General features: G+C 40.5%; 2 protein-coding genes across 11 annotated transcripts; one reads left to right on the top strand and one right to left on the bottom strand.

Annotated features, from left to right (window-relative positions):
• Positions 1 to 3,650: 3,650 nt before the first annotated feature.
• On the bottom strand, positions 3,651 to 13,004 carry FBXO43 (F-box protein 43). 8 transcript variants are annotated; one of them, XM_081014351.1, is made up of 7 exons: positions 11,725 to 13,004; positions 11,088 to 11,161; positions 9,982 to 10,050; positions 7,010 to 8,523; positions 6,086 to 6,188; positions 5,000 to 5,185; positions 3,651 to 4,198 (listed from the first exon to the last, which is right to left on the bottom strand). In XM_081014351.1, exons 4-7 carry the CDS (start codon positions 8,497 to 8,499, stop codon positions 3,950 to 3,952), a joined length of 2,028 nt encoding a protein of 675 aa, XP_080870477.1. In that variant the 5' UTR covers positions 8,500 to 8,523; positions 9,982 to 10,050; positions 11,088 to 11,161; positions 11,725 to 13,004; the 3' UTR covers positions 3,651 to 3,949. The 8 variants fall into 8 exon arrangements, with proteins under 8 accessions (XP_080870477.1, XP_080870480.1, XP_080870479.1 ...); XM_081014354.1 differs by lacking the exon at positions 11,088 to 11,161 and having other exon boundaries at positions 11,725 to 11,798; positions 12,040 to 13,004; XM_081014353.1 differs by having other exon boundaries at positions 12,040 to 13,004.
• A 1,726-nt stretch (positions 13,005 to 14,730) lies between these two features.
• On the top strand, positions 14,731 to 17,765 carry POLR2K (RNA polymerase II, I and III subunit K). 3 transcript variants are annotated; one of them, XM_081014357.1, is made up of 4 exons: positions 14,731 to 14,818; positions 15,229 to 15,292; positions 16,884 to 16,976; positions 17,601 to 17,765. In XM_081014357.1, exons 2-4 carry the CDS (start codon positions 15,232 to 15,234, stop codon positions 17,621 to 17,623), a joined length of 177 nt encoding a protein of 58 aa, XP_080870483.1. In that variant the 5' UTR covers positions 14,731 to 14,818; positions 15,229 to 15,231; the 3' UTR covers positions 17,624 to 17,765. The 3 variants fall into 3 exon arrangements, with proteins under 3 accessions (XP_080870483.1, XP_080870482.1, XP_080870484.1); XM_081014356.1 differs by having other exon boundaries at positions 14,738 to 14,872; XM_081014358.1 differs by lacking the exon at positions 14,731 to 14,818 and adding an exon at positions 14,916 to 14,990.
• Positions 17,766 to 18,528: the final 763 nt, after the last annotated feature.

Here is an 18,528-nt window from a genome sequence, read left to right as displayed (position 1 = left end):
ACTTTGGGCTATGGAAAAGTGAGAGGTGAATAGTAAGTCGTATCAAAGGGTTCCACTGTCTCACTAAAGTATTAATTCTTAATCCCTGCTCCTGATTATGCCCTTATTCCTATCTCTGCTCATGGGTTGGCTGTCTGCCATTTATTTTCTTAATTCATTCAGTCTCCTTTGTGCCAAGAATAGTAGATTTGCGTCAAGTTAATTTTCATAGTGGCCATAATAGCCTGTAATTTACTGTATATTTATTTCTCCATATAAAATGGAAATTGAACGTCCAAGATCCCCGTGGATTTGTACATGTTAACACTTTGGTAGTAAACAATAAAATCAGAATTTATTTTATTGTTAGCAGAGGCTGACAGTGCAATCCTTTCATGTTTATTCAGAAGTAGCCCAATTCCATTCAAGGGGGCTTGCTCTCTCAGAGGAAAAAATAAGGCCTTCATCCAGTCTGGCATCCTTCTTGCCCACCCTTCTTCCATATCTGTGGGGGATTATCAGATGAAATTAATCAACATAAGTGAACAGTACTGAGCCTCTAAATGCCTCAAATCCCGGCTTCAGATTCAAACAACCAGACAACTACAGTGGTACCTCAGGTTACATACACTTCAGGTTACATACGCTTCAGGTTACAGACTCTGCTAACCCAGAAATATTACCTCGGGTTAAGAACTTTGCTTCAGGATGAGAACAGAAATCGCGCTCCGGTGGCACAGCAGCAGCAGGAGACCCCATTAGCCAAAGTGGTGCTTCAGGTTAAGTACAGTTTCAGGTTAAGAATGGACCTCTGGAAAGAATTAAGTACTTAACACGAGGTACCACTGTAGAGTCAACCCAGATAAAACTATCACTGCAATCAAGATACAGCTCAGGTTAAGAAGCCCATTTACTTCCTATGCTAGCTCTGTTGAATAGCACTTTATAAATGTAATGATTCCAACAAAGACAAATCTTTTGACACTACAATGAAACTGATATTGAAACCTGACTTTACTGATGACCAAAGTGTATTATTATTTTATAATTCTATGAGACCAACAAAACACCCACTAAATGAGAGGATATATTCCACAGAGTTCTGGAGGCCCATGGTTAGGCTATTCTAATCATCCTATCACCACAAGGAAGCAACAAGCCTGGGATTTGTCAGCAACCTAATGACACCCCAACTTATTGGAATACTTGTGTTTCCAGAGCTATGCTGAATATTCTTTTTTCCAGCAAATGTCCTCCTATGTGCGCTAAGCCAGCTGAGCTGCTAGGGAGACCAAGAAAGAAGTCATAACTTAGTCCTGATGAGCCAGCTTCTTCTTGCCTTCCAGGTCTTTAACATGATCTCACTGAAACAAGCAAAGACTTCTCAGAGCCATAAGTTATAACTGATAGCCAAAGGAAACACATTTTAAATATTAAATACTCATTGGCTATAGTTGGCAGGCAAGGCTGAAGCATGAACCTACAATGCTAAGTTTACAGATGCACTGAATAGCCTAAAAGCATTAGTTCAGGTTCCCTCCCCCCCCCCAAGCTTTTGTGAAGTATTTTTCGAAGATGAATCTTTGATGTCCCCTGGCGGTGAAATTGAGTATATTTCAATGAACAATGCACAGAAGAGCTTCAGATATTAAACACCAAGGGAATAAAAAGATGTTTGGTACTCTTAACCTACTCACTCCAAACCCTCCTACACGCCTCTTAGCCCAGGCTCCCCTGAAGATCCAAATTCAACAAAGAAAGAATGCCCTCCGTTTCTCACAAGATCATCTGGCAGCAACTTAAAGTACTCAGAAGGGGGGAGAGTAGGCGTTTTAGTGTCTGGTTTATATCACTTGGGTTCGTATGGCATGGTTACTGCTGTAATTAATTTCATTTTAGTAATGGAAAAGCACAGGCAATTTGGAACCATACTTCCATGCTGTGACAGAACTTTTTTTTGGAAAAGATTTCTTCTGGCTTGTTCTCTTTGCCCCTTTCTTATGAAATCTCGTATTAACTTTATCATTATCTGCTTCAACATACTTCATGTTGAAACAGTTAACGTTGCCATCTTCTATGTATTTTAGAAACACTGTGCCCTTATTTATGCCCATTACAAATTGCCGTCTATGCTGCTGATCCATAATTTCTTTAGGTAAACATTCTTGCGCTCTCTCTCTCTCTCTTACACACACCAAGGCATTTCCACGTGCAACAACTGGTTTGTGGACAAATTGCCACCGACTATGTGACTGCAGAAGAGGAAACACACACGTCAAGGGCTTTGAAGAAACACAAACTCAGGACGAAAGGGAGAAAGACACATTTGGCAAACCCTCACCATTAATCAACTTCTGCTCTGATACCTGTGTCCCCACTGTGGAAGGACGTGTGGATCCAGAATTGGCCTCCACAGTCACTTACAGACAAGACTGTGTTCATGGAAGACAATCTTACTCAGCTACGAGTGATCGCCAAAGAAAGAAGACTGTGTCCAATTCTGGGCACCATAATTTAAGGAAGATGCTGACGAGCTGGAACATGTGCAGAGGAAGGCAATCAAGAAGATCAAGGGACTGGAAACCTTGTGAAGAATGGTTGAAGGAGCTGGGCAAGAGGAAACTGAAAGGAGATATGATAGCCATCTTCAAATATTTCAAGAGCTGTCACATGGAAGATGGAACAAGCTTGTTTTTGCCTGCTTCAGATGGTAGGATCTGAACCAATGGATTCAAACTACAAGAAAGGATACTCCAACATATTAGGAAGAGCTTTCTGACAGAGTTGTTCAACAGTGGAATGGACTCCCTCCAAAGGTGGTGGACTTGCCTTTCTTAAAGGTTTTTAAGCACAGGTTGGATGGTGTTTCCTGCATTGCAAGGGATTGGACTGGATGATCCTTGAGATAACTTCTAACTCTACAATTCTATGATTCTATTATCACTTGTAGAGCTTCACTTGCATTCGCAGCACAGTTGATTAGGAGGACATGCATATTATCAATCAATTTCTGTTCCTTGTTAGGAGGAGGATGTATTATAAACACAGCTTGGAATTAAAGCAGTCGTGAATGAAGAAATTATATTTGTTTATTCTGAACTGATTATTTTAATGTATTTGTATATCTTCCAGATTGCCTTATGTTTGATCTCTTGTGACTTTATTATTCAGCTGCAACTGCCAGTTGCCTTGGAACTGTGGAAGGGGGTGAAATGATGGTCTAGCAATAGCCATCAAGCAGAAGGCTATGGACTGCCTACATGCTTCTGCATACTTAGAAGCAGGGAGCGTTGCACCTCTGTCCAGCTCAGATGATACTGCTGAGATTATCAATTTAAGGAGTAACAAATTTTATTAACTTGCAAGAACTGTTACCTAAATTTACTTGGTTTTCTCTTCCTTACCCACACCTTTTTCATTTTGCAGTGTGTCTATTAGTTAACTTGGGCAAGCAGGGAGTCTTTCTTTTGATGTCTGTATAAGACTTCAAAAATAATAATAGTGATGCTTGATATTAAATAAAATAATTTTGGCTTGATCTATGCAGTATGTTTTAATGTACTATTATGGCAATATCTTATCACATTTATCATAAAAAAACTCCTTAAAATGTAACGAATATTTAATTATTTTTAATTTACCATTGTGACAAGAACTGTATTTAAAATCTCAGAACACGGTTGTAAGATGTAGTGAAAACTACATTGAAAGTACTTTATTGAAATCTCATTGAATGTGTCTGGCAAAGTGACAAACACCAAGACAAAGAGTTTAAAATGTTTTCACTTTTTTCTGAAATGTATCAAAAGTCAAGTTTAGGATATTTACACAGAGAATTAAATTATCAACTTGATTAATGGTCAAAATTACAATATGTAATACTTTCAAAATGCATAATTATTTAAAAGTGCTACCTATACAAAATAGAATTGAGGGGGAGGGGAAATACGTTCCATTCATTTGAAGATATTTAGAGACGTTTTAAGTTTCTCTTGCTTTTTGCACTTCCTGGCAGAGCATCTTTTCTGTTTTGTCGTTTAGCAGATGGACTGCTACAGTCTCTTGATCCGTGGAAGGCATAAAGACATAAAGTGCAGAAGTCAAATGCACAGTCTTCCCGGCTACAGAGTCCTCTTTTTTGAAAGGCTTGGTATTTTGCAGGACACCGACATCTTGGACAAGGTTTTAAAGCTTCATCACTGAAGAGGGATTGGGCAACCTACATCAGGGGAAGAGATATTTAAGATTTGGTCATGCATTCATTTTTATAAGACTGCTAACTACCCCATCCTGTTTCTTTAATTTCTAGAGAGTTGCAACAGAATGAGTAAATTAATTTTCACTATAGAAATATATCAAGATAGAAGAGTCAACAAAATTTTATCCCAGATGACAAGATACAGCAAAAGAGACAAATGGTAAATGTTACTAATATGGGCCTACGGGCAGTATCCAACTAAACAGTTCCTCTACTGCAGGGGTCAGCAAACTTTTTCAGCAGGGGGCCGGTCTACTGTCCCTCAGACCTTGTGGGGGGCCAGACTATATTTTGGGGGAAAATATGAACGAATTCCTATGCCCCACAAATAACCCAGAGATGCATTTTAAATAAAAGCACACATTCTACTCATGTAAAAAACACGCTGATTCCCGGACTGTGCGTGGGCTGGATTGAGAAGGCGATTGGGCCGGATCTGGCCCCCAGGCCTTAGTTTGCCTACCCATGCCCTACTGCAAGGACTTTTAGCTGCAAAATGGAACTTCCCCATCATCTCCTCTCTCCCTGTGCAACCCCTGAATCTGTTATGAGGTTTTCCCCAGCCCTCTGGGGCCAACTTAGGGGGTCACATAGGAAAGGACAGAGTGAGGAAAGTCCAGCTAAAAGTCCTTGCACTAGGAGAACTATTTAGATAGCCCTATCACTTTCCCCTCATACTTCTTGTGGCAGCCTTCGCTTAACTTGTATCTGGCAACATTCATTACTAAAAGAATCTTTCTCACACATACTGCAGTTTCCTACCTTTACACACACTTCTTCTTTGCTAGCTGACTGAAGAACAGGGCTGCATCCACGAGGTGTCAAAGACTCGTCACAAGAGGGCTGCATTTGTAATACAGCAGGTTTTGCTTGAGCCTGGACTGATCGTAGTGCAAATCTGGTCATCAGAAGTCTAGTGGCAGCATCTTCAGTATCTGGCAGGTGTCTCTGGTAAAATAACCAAACACCACAAATCACTTCCTCAAAGAACAAACTAAATGTGCTGTTTACTATTTAATGCCAGCCATTTCCCATACTGGGAAGAAGGGGATGCCATGCGGTCAGAACCATCTTGGGTGCTGGCTGGAGAGGTGGTAACACAGAGACTGGGGAGCATGGCAGGCTGCTCTAGACTCAAGCTGCCTGAAGCCATGAGAGAAGCAGGGAGAGACACTCTTGAGAGGACAATGCTGTAAGATCTACAGCTCCCTCCAGCTACACTCAGGTTGTATATATGTGAATAAATTCACTAGTCTACACCACATCTTGACTCTCAATGGAAGCACAACTCCGGGTGAGGGGCTGGAACCCCCCAGAATTTTGTGCACTGCTTGGCAGAGATTGGGGGTTTGTGTGCCACCTTTGTTACAACACAGCTTGAAAAAATAGTTTGGCACAGAAAGGAAATAAAGATGATTCGAGTACGGGTCAAAGGGAGACGACTACGGAAAGGACCAGGTTTAATCCAAAACTGATCTGCCAGAAGCATTTTAAAAAATCAAAACAAACCCCCAAGAGGTCTTGAAAGAACTATTTAAAAATAAATGTGCTAAATGTGTGGCTAGACACTAAAGACAGTGGGTTATATCCAACTAAGTCATACTGAGTAGGCCCACTGAAATCAATAAACTATGAATCTACTTTATAGACACATTTCTATTCTCAGTATGAATTTGTTGGTTATCACCCTAAATCTTTTAATCAAAAAGTAGCACAGGTAAGCAGTACAACAAATTTAATCTGATGAAATGTCTATTAGATACGGAGTTTTATGTCTGCTTTTCCTCCTCTTCAACCCATACTGCCTCACCAAACACCCTCAATAATGCCCGTTCAGTGGTATATTACCTTAGCTTCAACTGCCAGCTGTTTTATGTACAACTTTCTCCTCCGATTCGCATGTCTATCTTGTATAACAATTTCTCGCCAGTTCTTGCTTACTTTCCACATACTAAAATAAAGAATCGCTATCAGCCACAATTCAAACATTTTGCTAGAATTCAGAATGGGGCTGCTTTGTCCTCAAGGAACCTGATCTGCATTAATGTCTTCACCAAGAACGAATAAATCAGCTTCAATGATAGCTGCAGCACAGGATCAAGGGGACAAGTGCTCTGAAGCTGATATACATCAAAGTATAGGGGTATTTACATATATATTGGTCATTTTTAATCATCATACCCTCTTGTCACAGAGGGACAGACAACAATATTATTTTATTTGCTAATGTTTACCATTAATACATAGCATTTTAAAATATTATTTATGCTTCAACCTTGCTATGCTTAATAGTTATATGCCGAATTCCCAAACCTTAATTAATGGAGGAATCCAAAAGATTTGTCATTTTGTAAAAGGCTATCATAATACAAAAACAGGGTATCCAAATGGGAAAACTGGAGTGAAGTTGTAACTGCAACAAAACATGGAATGCTTCAGGTTTATAGCCACTCCCTTCCATTTTTCCTTCCTTCCCCGTTTTTCATCCCCCACCCCAGGCACCTGTGCCCACTAAGGATGATCAGTCTTCTGTGGCCTGCTCTGGGTTTTGCTTAGATTTTTCTCCAAATAATTTTTGTTCTTCTGCAAATTATGATGCTCTCACAAGCCTCATGGTGCCTTCCATGTGTGTAGATGGTGCCATTTTGGCTACATAAGCATAAGCACTCAGATAACTGATTTCACTACTAGTATACAGAATTTCAATTATGTTACACTTGTACAATGTCATTAGGGGGCGCCCAGTGAAAGTCCCAAAGTTGTTTCTTTTACCTGCATAGGCTTTCCACAGTCAGGATATCTAAAATCAAAGTAAGAACATGTCTTAAGTCTCTGATTCTTAATTCTGTTAATATATCTAGTTTCTCAATGCCCATTTTCCTGCCAATGAGTTGAGCCACAATACACTTCAGCGCAGATATGTCAGCTCCATCAATTTTCTTCAGCAGGTCATCTTGTTTTGTTCTTTTACTTCTGTTTTGCATAAATAGCACACGCACTATCTGCAAAGCAGGGGTTCTTGACAGACTGCCAAAATCTGGAGCCATGCATTTGTCATCCTCATGAAAAACCAATTCATTGCTTTCGGTGATAGAGCCAGCTATCTTTAGTATGCATTTTGAATGAGCAACAGTGGTATCACAGTCCTCCTCTTTTTCTGATTGGGAACCACATTCTGAAAGTGTGGATAATCTTCTTGAGCGTTGTAGCTTTCTTACCTTTCTTTTAGAGTTTAGAGTGCTAGATGATTCTGTACGTTTTTGAAGTAGTTCTTGGAAAGATCCCTCATGTTCTGACAAGGACTCCTCCGATTTATCTAAACTAAGTGAATTATAGCTGCTGCTACCAGGGGTTGATAGGCTCAAGTCACTTATTTCTTTAACTGGAGGGGTATTTATTTCAGATATATTAAGACTAAATCCTTCTACAAGACTATTGATGGGTGTGATAAATCTATCATCATTTGTCTCAGACAATGTACAGTTAGGAGTTTCAATCAATTCTGGACAAGTGCTTTGATCATTAAAACTATTAAGAACATTGTCAATAAAAATATTAGGTGTATTTGTAGATGATTTAGGCTGGATTGGAGATAAACAACCTGGCTCGGACAAGCAGCCACCTTTAGATTTTGAATCATCTATTGTAGATGTCCTCTGCTGAGAGAAAACAAGCCTGAGTTTCTGACAACCAGAAATAGGGTCCTCACTTTTTAAAGTACTAGTAGCCAAAGGCTTGTAGCTCTTCTCTCTTGGAGAATCCAAGGCACCTTTTGAAATTATTTCATCAAGACTAAGAAAGTGAGCTAAACATGCTTTTTTCTGACGGCTCCCTGAAGGTACTTGTTTTTCAGAACACCCTAAAGAACCAACAGAAGCTGATTTAGACACAAGCAATCTTCTGCGAAGTGACAAGTCTTTTTTAACAACTTTTGGTGTTTCATATAAGTCTGTACGTGTAATTGGTTCCTTTCTTTCTGATAAAAAGATAACATTTTCATGGTCAATGGGAGACAATGAAGTGCTTAAACTAGAATGTGCATGTTTTGAATATTCAGGCAGGCCTGTTTCATTCTGTTCGCCTATATGTTCTGCATCATTATAATCAAAGCTTGGGTCTTTTAATGATCCATTGTATCCACTGTCATGAAATATGGAAGGGGAGCAAGAATCTTTAAAGCTGAAGTATCTTGCACTGTTGCCGGGAGAGGACAGTCTGCCTCTTTTAAGAATACTGGATAGAATTGAGTGGCTTTCTGACATCTTGTGCTTGGAACTGGTTATGATCTGTAAAGTGGAAACAGCATTTTACAATTAATAACATCATACCTGGAATCTCTGGGTACCAAACAAAACACTTATATGAAGCTATTTCATCAGAGAAGGAAGCCAGTCACCACAGTTGAATGCTGCTAGAATGAGGATTGCCTATGTACCTATTATAAAGTTGTAGGAAAAATACTCCACTATGTTCGTAGTAAGAGGTCACTCAAGTTATTTACCATTCAGTTGCCTCCTTTAAAAATATCATGAGATTACATATTCACAAATAAGGGTTACAGTTTTTCAAAAAGCTCGTATTGAAGTAACCGGAAGCCCCCGCCATGCAATCTCAACCATATCTAATCAGAAGTCCTATTTAATTTAATAGGGCTTCCCCCTCTGGTAAGTACAGTTAGAAATGCAGTCATAGCCTTCATTTGAGTGATATGGCTTAGAAACCTTGCATATATAGACAGAGCAAAACAAAAATCTGTCTTATCAATAAGCAGTAAAATGTTGTACTGCAAATAGCATGAAGGGCATTAGAGAGATTTCGGATTATGCTCCTATGTGGTATGAAGGCTCTGCTTAACTGCAAGCAAATGTGTCTTGATTTTTATAGTGGTTGGCTTGTAAAAATGATTTTAAACATTAGCTTAAATTGGTCTCTGTTTTTAGTGATTTAAAATCAATCCACTCCAGGGGCGGTGCATTCTGTTTTGCTGCTTGCTGCTGCCTCGCCATACCACACTTACCTGTGTTGTGCAGCGGCACCCACAAAGCACCAGCAGCAGCGCTGGCTTCCATGAGATCTCGTGAGATTTCGGAGAGATCTCATTGGATACCGGCACCACTGCCAGTGGAGGCAGAGAGACAGGCAGTGGAGGAGAGGTGGGTGCTGCCTATTGGTATTCTGCCGCTCAAAGTGGGCATCTCACCCTGCCTTGCCAATAGGCTGGGCCTGAAACCCTCCGCTCTCTCCCTAAGGCTTGCTGGTCTAATGGAATTGTTCGTTTTATTTAAACCGCTGACTCTCATGACAGATCACAAATTATTTTTGCCAATCCACCCAGTCTTACAAGTGGTTTGCCATGCACCTTTCAGGAGCTGTTCAAAAAACAAACAAATCCCGTTCTCATGGTATACTAGAACTAGCTGCTCAGTTCTTTCGATCCTGGCCAGTACAGTGGTACCTCGGTTTAAGTACTTAATTCGTTCCGGAGGTCCGTTCTTAACCTGAAACTTTTCTTAACCTAAAGCACCACTTTAGCTAATGGGGCTTCCTGCTGCTGCCGCGCCACCGGAGCACGATTTCTGTTCTCATCCTGAAGCAAAGTTCTTAACCCGAGGTAGTATTTCTGGGTTAGCAGTCTGTAACCTGAAGCGTATGTAACCTGAAGCGTATGTAACCTGAAGTGTAAGTAACCTGAGGTACCACTGTATTTGCAATGACTCTTCAACAAACTAAGATTTTGTACTTACCCTGATGGAGTCACAAGGAGGCTGAAGTTAAATAAATACTCCACAACTGTATAGGCATCACCTAGGATGCTGAGGGACAAAAACATTTGCTATTACAAAACATAGCATAGCTTTCTTAGACTTTAGTATATGGTGGGCCAAAGTTTCTTATGATTGTATGAGAATCACAGGTTGTGCAGAACACAGCAACCTATCCCATGATAGTTTATCAGCTGACAGTATAAATGAGGTCTCCCAAGTCCTGCACTGCCTTCCAGTTATAATCCAAGGTAGACCTATACAGTCTTAAAATGCATTTGTAATGCAGTTACTACCTCCACCCTCCAGTTAAGTTTGTACTGTGTGCTTGGGATAACATTTCATGTGTTTGATGAAGTGGACTCTACAAAGGTATTGTGAATTATAAATGTTTCACTCTTTAAGGCACAAGACTAACACAACAACACAGAGAACAAACTGACATTTTTAGTGTCTTGTACAAAAAAAGAGGCTTAAGTAGCTGAGTTTTTAGCTTAAAGACAGCTGAAGGAACATGACACAGGATTATAAAAACCTTGAACAATATAAAGAAAGTAACTAGAAGAAGTGTTATTCACGCTCTCAACACAGGAGAACCAAGGGTCATCTAACAAAACGGATTGTTCTGAACTTGCTACTAGGGAGATGGAAGTACTTCAAACAATACAAACATTTACCTAGAGAATCAACTGTCACAGTTGTTGCTATAGCCACTTGCACAGATGGCTTTAGGGTTGTCAAATCACAACCCGGAGGTTCCCCCTGTACTTTTAATCTAACACTGAATCAAAGGACTAGGTTAATTTCTCTCTCCCTATTTCCCTGTTTTTTTGCTTGTGTCTTGTCCCTCTGTGGTAGTAAGCACTCCTGATCAGCTGCAAATCATGCATGATTAGTCTCATTCAGTGGTAGACTTAAAAGTACAGAGGAGCTTTTCAAACCTGGAAAAGTGGAAAGTGGAAACTGACTATTTTTTAAAGGCTTAGATATATACACATTGTTTATTGCTTAGGAAAATTGCAAAATGGAACCTCCGTTGGTGGCAAGTTGTAATTACCAGCTATCTGGAGCAAACAGGAAATTATCACCTGTACACAAGATACCAGTGTCATCTTCCTCACTTGCTTGGAAGATGTTTAGAATTTAGAACTATGATCCTCTGCTTTAAGTAAGTAAGAAAAGAAACAGTTATTAGTATAAATGCAGAGCCAGTAGAAGACACATAAGGCAATAATGTGTGTTTCTGGAAACAACTAGGTTGGGATCATAATTTCTTAAGGCACCATCCACAGTATGCTCTAATTAAGTGGCCTGCAAATTAATGCAAAAAAGAATAATTGTGCCTAAAAACAAAACTACAAATGTAAAGTCTTAACGTTATAGCTTACTCTATAGTGACTTTTTAAAATATTGAATATAAAAAACTATTTGTCAATGTGTCTGTTTTAAGCAAGAGCATTAGAAAAGCGGGATTTTCTGGTGCAAATGTGTATTTTCTTCACCCTCACCATTTCATCACCTATACCACAGTAACAATACAATCCTACAGGTGTCTACTCAGAAGTACGGTAACTCCCATTGTTATTCCCAGATAATTGTGTACAGCCTCTACAGAACACTTTCTCTTCCAGCTAGGATTTCATTAACTCCATCATTCAGGACTGATTTAGGGGAGAACAGTGGCTGTGTGAGATCTCCCTCAAAACACACAACAGCCCTACTTACCTTGTGAATTTGAAAGGCAGGAGTCGCTTCTCATGAAGGCTTCCTTATTGTTAAAATCAGAATACCTTTTTAACCTGGGGAGGAGGGAACGGTGAAATGGAGGAAAGGCATCCAAGGTTGAAAAAAAGAAACAGAACAAGCCAAGCACTCTACCAAACATACAATCTTAATCATGAAACTGATAGATATGGTTAGAGTCAAAGAATGTTCAAATGAATGGATTAACATTAAATTTAATTAACTGTACTCTGTTTTCTTTTAGTAAATGGCCTAAAATAACAGGGACAGAAACGGGACTTTGAGGGGTTCAGTCACCTTGAGTGCAAAACACCACCAGCAGCAGTTCCACACACCCCAAATCCTCGCACAAATCAATGGAGACGGTGAAAAGGGCTCTGCTCCCACATGTGGAGCAAGAGATGGGTGCGGGGCGGCGGCTGGGAAGAGTGATTAAAGAGGGCTTTTAAAAGGGAACGAATTCGCACCCATCCTAAGAACTGGCAGGGGCTGCGCACAAGATCTATGCAGAAAGAGCACGGCTCTCTGCCTGTTGGAGAAAAAGCAGCAGCAGCAGCTCTGGGCTTCCCCCGCTCCAGCTCGCCTCAGCCCCAGAGCCTTGCCCTAAGCGAGAAAGAGAAACGCCTCCCGCTGCACTGCCCGCGTGCGCCTGCCGTGGTTTTCCCTCGCTCAGTTTTGAACTACCCGCCTTTTCCCAACTGCTGCAACTTCTCTCCTCCGCTCCCTCTTCCTCCGCGTTGCCTCCTAGGAGAGGAGCTGAGAACGGACGCCACGCGCAAGACCGGCAGAGAGAGGGAAGGAGGGAGGGAGACAGAGGGGAGAAGTTGCAGTTGTGCATTAATTGCAAAGGACAGAAAGTTTTGTGAACTGAGGCTGGGCAAGGAGCAAGTTGCAGAGCTTTTCTCTGAAGGCGTGCTAGCTAACACGCGTCGTTGGGTGTGCATTTTTATAACCTGGGGGCGTGTGAAGGAGGGCTTTCGCCTGTCAGTTTCCTATGGTTGACCTCCTTACCCCACGACCCACTTCCTTTCACAAGAACTGGATTTCTCTGACCGTCTTCGGTGTTTTTCAGCCACACATGAACACATTTTATACCCTGTATTAATTGATGTGGATGTACACCTTCTCTCCCCCCCCCTTCCCTATAGTAGATTAGAATTTCCACTTCCCCCCTATTAAAGAGGAGAAGAGAAATGTCATCTTTCACAGCAGACAGAACTAATGTTAAGAATGAGCCAGGAAATCCAAGGTCCAAATCCTGCAAGGACCACAAATTGCAGTTCCTTCACTCCACCTGCAATGTTGACTAGTGTTGACTAAGTGCAGTGTGGGCTAGGTGTGAGTGTATTTTTTAATTATAAGTTTTTTAAAAGTGTATTTTAAATGGCAATCTGCCGTGGGACTTTAGGGTGAAGGGCAATCAATACATTAAAAATTAAAATAATAATAAATATTATTACAAAACATTGCAAGATAATGGAAGTGAATTGCTTTGAACGGAATATCTGAACGGAATAATAAACGGAAATCTGCCCTTATTCCCTTATGGGGTACACAAGAGCCCTTGTAGAGTCCTTTGTTATTTTTCTCCAACCGATGGAGAACCTGCAGAGGCCAACCAGAGAATATTGAGAAGCAAAGCAGCTAGTAAGCCTGATCTTTATTGATCTGTTGCAACAGGGTGCTCCCCTCACACACAGGAAAGGAGGAAGATCCAGAACCCAGCTGTGTCCGCCCTTATATAGACATTTAAAATTGCCCGCCCTGGAGTTCAAGACCACCCCCAGAAACATCATAAATACATCACAGAAAGGGCAGAAATCTGAGTGCGTTTTTTATCTCTATCTCCTGTCGTTGTTTATCTCCTGTCTTTGTTAACCTGTCTGGCAGGTTACCTGTTAATGCTTACTTGATTGGATACCCTGGGGAGCCTGGCCAGTCTTTTGTAATGATAAATACTTAGTTCCTGAGCCAGGTCACAGGCTCACACCCTATTCATATCTTAAATGTGCCCTTAAGACAGGATTTGTGAGAAAAGAGCCAATGGCAAGGTTTCCCACTTTGGCCTTGCAGAGAAACATTTGAGGTCAATTTGTTCAGGACTTTTTTTCTGTGGGGTTTTAGACATGTGGTTTATATACCGTATTTATGTATGTGTTTGCTTGGTACATTTATGAACAGAGCAGTCTAAAATACTACTGTATACTCCTTAAAAGCTTAGTAGTAGTATTCTTACTACTTGCTTCTCTGTTTTTTGTTTGCTCCTACTGTATTTGGTTTACTCCTAGAGTGTCTAATTCTGTGTATAACTACTCAGAAACAAGCCCTACTACGTTCAGTGGGGCTTACAGGAAAGTGTTTATTATAGCCTTAAGGGCACCCAACCTATCTGAAAGATACAGAACTAATTTGCATTAAAAGACACCTTGTGACAAGACACGTTGCCTTCTAACTCTTTTTTTCTTGGTGGGGGTGGGAATTGGCGTGACTACTTGACAAGAGAAAAATACACGTTGCAAACGCTCAGATCCATTTTAATCATAACCAGCCTATAAACTTTAAGAGAGAGAAAAGGAGGGGTCGGGAACTAGACTACAGTAGGTGACACAACCCCTAATATAGATTTTGGGTCTGAGCTTTGAGCCACAGTTCGAGTTTTACCTATGATAAATGTTCAAAACGTACGTTGCAGTGCAGTGTAATACTGGAAGCTAACATACTGAAGTTGTTGTAAGAAAAAACTGCTCCTTTGAATACCTATAACGAAGTATTTGCTGAGCAAACCATTAACAGCGCAATCCTAAAACATGTCTATTTAGAAGTAAGTCCCACTGAATTCAATGGGATTTACTCCCAGATAAAAGCGATTAAGACTGCAGCCTCTTAGTTTACTGAGTAATTCTGAAAGTTTATAAAGCGCTAAATAGGGTTGCAACCCAGCTCTTTAACAACGCGCCTGAACTAGCGGGGCGGAACTTGCGGGCTTGCTGCGTGTGCTTCTAACGTCATCAGCCTGCGCCCAAGAGTAGTGCTCATTAGGCTGCGCCTTAGAGCCGTGCATGGGAGATACGAACTGGTAACGGAGCTGGTTTTTAAAAACCTGTTTTGGGTGGATTGTTTCTGTTGAAAGGTGAGGTGATAAATTCCATAATCAGGTCCTTCCCCAAAAGTTGTAGCTCATTCGTGCAGTTTCCTGCCTTCCGGGATGAGACTATAGATCGACCCGCGAGGGTTGGTTGGAGGAGCGGGTAAATAATGTAGCGTCTTCCTCGTGTCGCGTGCTCTTTTCTTTTGGCAATACTCTTGCTTGGTTTTAAAAGTAAAAAATCGGCGTAATAAAGAAATCAGGTAGAAAACTTCCTTTTTCCAGCCTGTAACACCATCACTCGATTTTATTTAACAACAAGCCTGAAGTGGACTTGTAAGAGAACTATGCGTACGAAACTCATAACAGATGTGCATGATTTGTCTTCTTTTTACTGACAGAATATGGACACCCAGAAAGACGCTCCTCCTCCAAAGCAGCAACCTATGATATACATCTGTGGAGGTAAGATCCTTTCATGCCTAACTGTTGGGAGTTGTGTGATGTATAGCCTCTTGGTAAGTTGACCATGCCACAGAGTGTTGCTGAAATTGAGTTTTGTCTCACGTTCATGAAGCCTGTCATTAATTGCATCTCAGAATTCTTTAGGTTTAAATGAGAGGGAGATGACACAAAGTGCCTGTTGCTGCTTTGTTTGGGGTCTCTGCTCCCCACCACAGGGCCATCTGCTACCAGCTGCCCTGTGGAAAGGAGTATCAGATCCCAGCTTGTGCTCCAGTGGAATTAGTTTTATTTTGACTGGGTGGTTCTTGGTGTATTTGTTGTACTTTGAGGACTGATGAAAAATCAAAATATAAATTGTCTATATAAGTATTGAACTCAGATGCCATTCTAATTTGACAAACCCCAATATGAAATGTTAAGAATCTTTCATAATTCTAGTGTAAACTAATTTATAAAATACAGTGTGAATATAGGTTTTCTGTCCTCACAATCTAAAGCATAGCTGAAGAGTAGATGGGTTTAACAGAATGGCAGGGCTGGAGCTACAACTGTGATTTAGGGAGCAACCCTATGCACACAAAACTGGCATAAAATAAGCTGTTGTAGTTATTACCAGATCCAAGCCCTGTTCAGTAGCAGGGCAGCCTAACCCACCTTTTCTGGTTGCAGACCTGGAACACCCCTGTTTTTGAACCTGCATGGGCCTCTGCTCAGCTCCAGCTCAACCAAGATGAGCAAGTTACACTGTTGTATCTTCAGCTGAGCTAGGAATTAGCCAGCTGAACCAGAAATCTGCATTGTAAACTGCTAATTGCAGCATGTCTTGCCATAGGATTGCCCCCTAAATCTGGATCATGTCAATGCCGTAATATGATGATAGTAGGGTCAGTCTGGGATTCAGAGGATTCTAGGCCAGCTCAGCCCCTACCTGGAATGTTCTAATTCAGGGTTTTCTGCCAGCTGCTGATGGCATAATCCCCCCCCCCCCATTAGCACCTCCACCTGCATGTTCAGTGGGTGGAATGGAGAGTTGTATGCCTGCAGTGATGCATCACTCCACAAGTAGAGTCCGGTAGGGCTGGACAGAGGGACACCTCCACTCAATCCAACTTTGAGTGCTACAGGGAACCAGACAGAGGGCCTTCTCGGTAGTGGCGCCCGCCCTGTGAAACGCCCTCCCATCAGATGTCAAAGCGATAAATAACTACCTGACATTTAGAAGACATCTTAAGGCAGCCGTGTTCAGGGAAGTTTTTAATCTGTGATATTTTACTGTATTTTTGGTTTCTATGGAAGCCGCCCAGGGTGGCTGGGGAAACCCAGCCAGATGGGCGGGGTACAAATAATAAATTATTATTATTATTATTATTATTATTATTATCATCTCTCCTTAACCCCTCAGGACTTGGATTGCAGCCTAACTTCTCTAACATTTTAGTAGAATGAGTTAGCCAGACTCTGTTCTTTTCAATAAAATGTGACATTGTTTATAGTATTTTGTGTGTTATAATAAAAGGACAGTTTTCCTTTCACATTGCTAAGCTTTGTTCTCATTGCTTTGTTTCAATTTTCATTTTTAATATATTTTCAGAATGTCACACAGAAAATGAAATAAAAGCAAGAGATCCCATCAGATGCAGAGAATGTGGATACAGAATAATGTACAAAAAAAGAACAAAAAGATGTATCCTTCTATGTGGGCCTGTTCATTGCTTGATTATTGCATGCTGATCCTAACTACCTGAACTTTTAGAATTTGTTTAGAGTTGCTGTAATGTGATGGCATAATTTTACACTAATAAAGGTCTACAAATTTCATCAATACTTAAAATACTTGTGCTGCGGTACTTTAATCCACTTTATATATTACATTTCCTATACAAATACTCTGGTTGGTAAATGTGTTCTTTGCCTGCCTGCCATTATACACAGCTTGGATGGATTAGTCATATTGTGAAGTGTAATGGCAGTCATAAATATTTTCAACTAAGGTTGTTACACCACATAGCACCATACTTGTGCATATGTATATAGTGTACCCTAGTTGCTTTTATTTGCATGTCAGTGCCATTGCATTTAGTGGTGTTTAAATAAATGGAACAGCTGACTGCAGAGGGAGATGTGAAAGTTACACCTTGAACATTGGAAAGAAGCACAGAGAACACAAAGCACAAACTATTTCTGCTTCTTGCTTATGCCTCTTGTTGAAATGTGTTAGGAGCATGAAATAATTGCTTGCATAATTCTTTATTATAACTAACTGTTTTTTTCACATGCTCTCCAACTTTTTTCTTTAACTCTACTATAGTGGTTGTGTTTGATGCCCGATGAAGAAAACAGAAGATGCATCTGGTTTATCGCAGTGTACTTTAGATTATTCATGTTAGACTTTGATTTTCTTACAGGCATATGCATTCTTCCATTCTGACAGTGTGTAAATTATTCTGTTATGACAATAAAGTTTTATTCCAGTGCTTGCTTGACATTTTTGCCAGTAATGAGATCTGATAAAACTTTTAAAAATCTTTTAAAGTTCTATAATATCACCCACTACCCTAAAATCTAATTCTCTTCCTAACTGGGTACGAAAGGGATACTATTTTATGTTAATAATAATCTCGTTTCTTTGGAACAGCTGGCAACTAATACAGGAAATCTGAATTTAGCGTGGTTCCAGATACACCAATGACAACATTTGTTATTGGACCCAGGATTGAAAACACAGGCTTGTCAGCCATTAACATGGTTTGAGAATTTAATATCTATGTGTGACCATGTAAGGGTATGGTGTCATTAATTTATGGAGGATTTGTAAGCAATTTGATAGGCCCTCTAGAGGGATTATGGGAGGGTATGGAAGACAGTTGTGAATGTGACTGGACACAACTTTAGACAAACCAGTTAAATCTGTCTCAGCATATGTTTGGGAAAATTCTATCAAGATAATCCATAGATGGTATAGGACATTGGTGCAATTACCCCATAGGACATACGGATTTGCTCCTACCTTTTGGGAGGGATACAATCACAGGAAACATGTCCCCTGTGATTGTCTTTCCCTATGGCCCAGGTCTATTGATGGACAATAGGTTTGGAAGTACCACAAATTATCCAGGAGCATGTGGACTTCACTGCTTAGTGTAGTGGTTATGAAAGGGCAAAAAAAACCCCACACACACATTTTATGCTGTTTGACGGTCATTTATTACATTGGCCAACAAATCAGGTTTACAAAA

The sequence above is a fragment of the Podarcis pityusensis genome (assembly GCF_964106645.2).
Source record: "Podarcis pityusensis genome assembly, chromosome: 7".
In the NCBI taxonomy this organism is placed as follows: Eukaryota; Metazoa; Chordata; class Lepidosauria; order Squamata; family Lacertidae; genus Podarcis; species Podarcis pityusensis.
This window is presented reverse-complemented; position numbering and strand designations above follow the sequence as displayed.